Source organism: Otolemur garnettii, unplaced genomic scaffold (assembly GCF_000181295.1).
Source record: "Otolemur garnettii isolate 467f Iridium unplaced genomic scaffold, OtoGar3 scaffold00009, whole genome shotgun sequence".
NCBI classification, from domain to species: domain Eukaryota; kingdom Metazoa; phylum Chordata; class Mammalia; order Primates; family Galagidae; genus Otolemur; species Otolemur garnettii.
The window spans coordinates 36,704,306-36,709,572 of NW_003852404.1; the positions used below are offsets into that span (position 1 = coordinate 36,704,306).

Below are 5,267 nucleotides of genomic sequence, written 5' to 3' on the forward strand. Positions count from 1 at the left end.
CAGACTGCTTTCTTCTGGCAGCAATGGCCTATGACCGCTATGTGGCCATATGCAGCCCACTGCAGTACCACACCAAGATGTCCAAGAAGCTCTGCATTCAGATGACCATGGGAGCCTACATAGCTGGAAACTTACATCCTATGATTGAAGTAGGGTTGCTACTCAGGTTAACTTTCTGTGGGTCTCATCAAATCAATCATTTTTTCTGTGATGTTCTTCCCTTATTCAGACTCTCCTGTGTTGACCCTTATATCAATGAATTGGTGTTACTTGTCTTGGCAGGGTCGATTCAAGTCTTCACTATTGCTATAGTCCTAGTCTCTTATTTCTACATCCTTTTCACAATATTCACAATGAAATCCAAGGAAGGAAGAGGCAAAGCCTTATCTACTTGTGCATCTCATTTTCTCTCTGTCTCAATATTCTATGGCTCTCTGCTCTTCATGTATGCTCAACCAGGTGCAATTGATGAAGGGGATAAAGACATACCCGTTGCTATTTTTTATACCTTAGTAATTCCTTTATTAAATCCTTTTATTTATAGTCTAAGAAATAAGGAAGTAATAAATGTTATGAAAAAATATATGAAAAAGAAAAAGGTTTGTAACATTCTAAAACAAGTATCATCTCCTCTGGCAAGCTGATTTCACCTTCATTTATTTTAAATCAAGGGACACTGCAAAGATGGAAAAAGGACACTTTGAGTGTAAAAATATTAAATTATTAAATATGATGATATGCGAGTCAAAATTTGAGAAAAAGATTCTGCTAAAATGTGCTTCAAAGTCTGAGCTACTAAGGGTTAACCAGGAATAAACTAAATTATTTGTGGGAACACAAATTGTGTCAGAATATAGTTAGTCACAATATTCACCAAATGAAACCAATTCTAGGAATAATAATTCATATAAAGATAGCCTCCATTTACTATTGCTGACAAATTTCTACAATCCTGAAGCATAATCTTGTAAATTCAGGCACAATTCAAGTTCTCAAACATCAATCCCTTCTTAAGCAGCACAGTCTGTGAGAAATAAACTGCTTAAATTTGATTCTCAACTCTGAGTTCTTTCAAGAGGTTATATTTGAAAATGTATTCACAAAGAATATGCATTCTGTAATCAAGAATATTTTCTTATTTAGTGTACTTATTTTACTCTCAAGTTCTCTGAAGCAGAGTAAATGTATAGTGGTGATTTATCAATCTGTGGCTGAAAATGATGCTATTCGTAATGAAACACCTATAAATTTTAACTGTTTATCATGCAGTTTCCTCATCACATATGGCAATTTCTGAATATATCATATGTAAGTACAATTTCTGAATATATCAATTAAATCAAAGTTTTGTTTGTTCTGATATTATTGCTTGTATCTTGGTAATTAAAAATACCAAATGCCTATACTAATTTTAATGAAAAGAAGCGATATATTCATAGAATTAACAAAAGATAAAGATGCTATTCTAGTATATATGAGGCAAACAATTTTGAAAATCCTGAATATTTTTAAAATATTTATGTACCAATTAAATGTACAATGTGAAAGAAAAATAATTTACTGAGAAAGTCCGATCTGCTAGGCAATAAGCTAGACTTTGCATAGACATTCTGTACCAATTGGTTAGCCATTCTTTCTCGTGCTTTTCCTCAGTAAAAACCTCCTATGTTAAAATGTTGAGAAGTGGGTCTAAATTCATCCAGATCTTCAAGATACAGCTGGAATTTGACTCAGTGCTGACTTTTCTCCATATACTTTGGAGTTCAGAAAATGAAGGTCACATTGTCTGTGTTATTTCATTGTTAAGTAACATCATAAGTAAACTGTGCCTTAGAAGATGGGGAAAATATGGATATTTGGAGCAAAACAGAAATGAGCATCGATGATTATGGGAATGAATCTAGCACTAGGAGTGAGGGAGGAAGAAGGTCAGCAATGGGACAGAGCCACCGAGGTGGCAAAACTATAGCAGAGAGCTCTTGGTGGCTGTGGGAAGCAAAGATGGAAGAGTTGCTGGGATCACTTTAGGATTTACTGGGCAGTTTAACCATCTTGAGAAATCCAAATTTATTTAGAAGCAAGAGACATTGGAGTCTTCTTGGCCACAGTGTAATATGGTTGTATCCTTTAGAAAACTAACCCGGCAACTGATTGAGAAAAGACTAGGAACAATGAGGCTAACCCCAATAAATCATATATGAGGTGGTGAGAGCTGGAACTGGAGAATATTTTCAGAAAAGAGGGGGTGCAAAGATATAAGCAATATTTTAAGGGAGAAATAGTAAATCATAACTGCTTTAGTAAAAGTAGTTTATAATAAAATAAAGGCCTACCTTCTCTCTATATCAACCATGTCATATTTGATATTCTATTACCAATATTCAAATAGAGCCTGACATACTCGGTCATTCAGTAACCATTTCTTCCAATATGTTTTCAGTATAATTGTTTTAGTTAATATGTCATTGGTTCATTATTTTCATGTTTAAATGAGCAGTAAAACTTTTTAAATTTCTCAGAAACAAAAATTCCTTGAAGTCTTAAGTACATTTGAACAGTATAGAAGAATCCAGAGATTAGAAAGTTTGAGAAGCTCTGAATGAGAGGGATGTTGAAACTTTCACAATAAATAGACCCTCTATTTTACTGAGCATTTTTAGTTGTCAGAATTACATCTATTGCTTTCTTTACCTTTTCTGATAATGCTATGACTTTTAAATTGTATTTCTGTATCATCCACCCTGGATTCTTACCAACACCGAATCCCAGACATCTGTCATTGGAAGAGTTTGTGGTTTATATGGGGCCAGTGAGATAGAAGAGGTGATTTTTCTGGAAGTTTCTGAGAAATGTGTTCTTTTACATTACAGGAGATCCACAAAATGGCAGTTTTTCTCTCTCTGAATGTCATGGTGTGTCAATTAAATATGTTACAGCCAATTTGATTTCACCATCAAGAGGGAGGGAATCAGAGAGAAACAGAACCATAGCTGCAGAAATCACAGAGAAACAGAACCAAAATCTCTGGACTAAATTATTCCTCTGGTTCTATAACCCAATGAACTTTTTACCTTGTAAGTTTGTTTGGCAAAGATGATTTATTCACAACTGAATAAATACCAACTGATACATTCATGTCTCTTCCCTCTCTCATATTGGTCACTTTCTACTCCAGTTTAAATTAATCTTCAGACAATTTTTTAGCTTCCAAATAACTCGTACATGACATTCATTTTATTATTCAGCATATCTATTAAATTTTTTTTATTAAATCATAGCTTTGTACATAATGAAACCATGGTGTACAATGTGCTGGATTTATATACAATCTGAACTGTTTTCATCAAACAGGTTAACATAGACTTCACGCCATTTTCTTAGTTATTGTGTTAAGACATTTATATTCTACACATAGTAAATTTTACATGTACCCTTGTAAGATGCACCATAGGTGTGGTCCCACCAATTACTCTCTCTCCACCCATCTCCCCCCTTCCCTGCCATCCCTCTCCCCTTTCCCTTTCTTCTTGGGCTATAATTGGGTTATAGCTTTCATAAGAAATCTATTCCGTTCACAGCAGTGCCAAAGAAGATGAAATATTTGGGAGTTTACCTAACAAAGGATGTGAAAGATCTGTATAAAGAGAACTATGAAACTCCAAGAAAAGAAATAACTGAAAATGTTAACAAATGGAAAAATATACTGTGCTAATGCCTGAGAAGAATCAACATTGTTATAGCGCAAGAATATGAGGAAGGGAGAGAGGGCGGAGAGAGGAGGGGGAGGATGGGTGGAGGCAGGGCAATTGGTAGGACCACACCTATGGTCCCTCTTACAAGGGTACATGTGAATCTTTCTAAATGTAGAATATAAATGTCTTAACACAATAACTAAGAAAATGCTGTGAAGGCTATGTTAACCAGTTTGGTGAAAATATTTCAAATTGTATATAAAACCAGCACACTTCTTTCTAAGAGTAGAATGTGAACGTTTTAAAACAATAACTGAGAAAATGACATGAAGGTGTGTTGACCAGTTTGATGGAAGTATTTCAGATTGCATGTGAAAACCCCACACTGTACCCCAGAAGTTCATTAATGTACATAGTTACCATTCAATAAAAAAAAAACCAGCACACTGTACCCTATGACTGCATTAATGTACAGACCTATGATTTAATACAGAAAAAAGAGAGAAAAAAGCTATAAATCTGTTTCTTAGAAAGACTGAGTACATTGATTCTTGAGATATTTTGCTAAGAAGATGTTCCAGCTCCATCTATGTAAACAGGTGAGAGGTAAAGTCACTCTCTTTGTATAAGGCTGCATAGTATTCCATGGTGTACACATACCACCATTTATTGATCCATGCATGGATCAATGGGCACTTGGGCTTCTTCCATGACTCACCAATTATGAATTGGGATGCAATAAACATTCTGGTACATATATCTTTGAAATAATGTGATTTTTGGCCTTCTGGATGTATATCTAGTAGAGGAATTATAGGATCAAATGGCAGGTCTATTTTTAGTTCTCTAAGTGTTCCCCAAACATCTTTCCAATGTAGACATGTCCCCAGCAATGTAGAAGTGTTCTCTTTTCCCCATATCCACACCAACTTCTCTGGTTTGGAGATTTTGTGATGTAATCTTATTGGAGTTAGATGATATCTCAAAGTAGTTTTGATTTGCATTTCTGGGATGATTGAGAATGATGAGCATTTTTTTCATGTGTCTGTAAACCATGTGCCTGTCTTCTTCAGAGAAGTTTCTCTTCAAGTCCCGTGCCCACCCTGTGATGGGATCACTTGTTCTTTTTTTGCTAATACATTTGAGTTCTCTTTGGATTCTGGTTATTAAACGTTTGTCAGAGACATAACCTGCAAATATCTTCTTCCATTCTGAGGGCTGTCTGCATGCTTTACTTACTGTGTTCTTGGCTGTGCAGAAGCTTTTTAGTTTGATCAGTCCCAGTAGTGTATTTTTGATGTTGTTTCAATTGCTCAGGGGGTCCTCCTCATAAAATTTTCTCCCAGGCTGATTTCTTCAAGTGTTTTCCCTACACTTTCTTCTAGCATTTTTATAGTTTCATGTCTTAAGTTTAAATCTTTAATCCAGGTGGAGTCTATCTAAATTAATGGTGAAAGGTGTGTATCCAGGTTCAGTCTTCTATAGGTCACCAGCCTGTTCACCCAGCACCATTTGTTAAATAGGGAATCTTTCCCCACTGAATGTTTTTAATTGTCTTGTCAAAGATCAAATAAG

General features: G+C 35.2%; 1 protein-coding gene across 1 annotated transcript in view; it reads left to right on the plus strand.

Annotated features, from left to right (window-relative positions):
• The window catches only part of LOC100955611 (olfactory receptor 5K3-like), a 940-nt gene extending 296 nt beyond the window's left edge, over positions 1-644 (plus strand). The window contains 1 exon segment of the mRNA XM_023509751.1: positions 1-644. This exon segment is cut by the window's left edge and continues 44 nt beyond it. Within this exon segment, the coding sequence (XP_023365519.1) occupies positions 1-644 (644 nt within the window).
• The last annotated feature ends 4,623 nt before the right edge of the window (positions 645-5,267 follow it).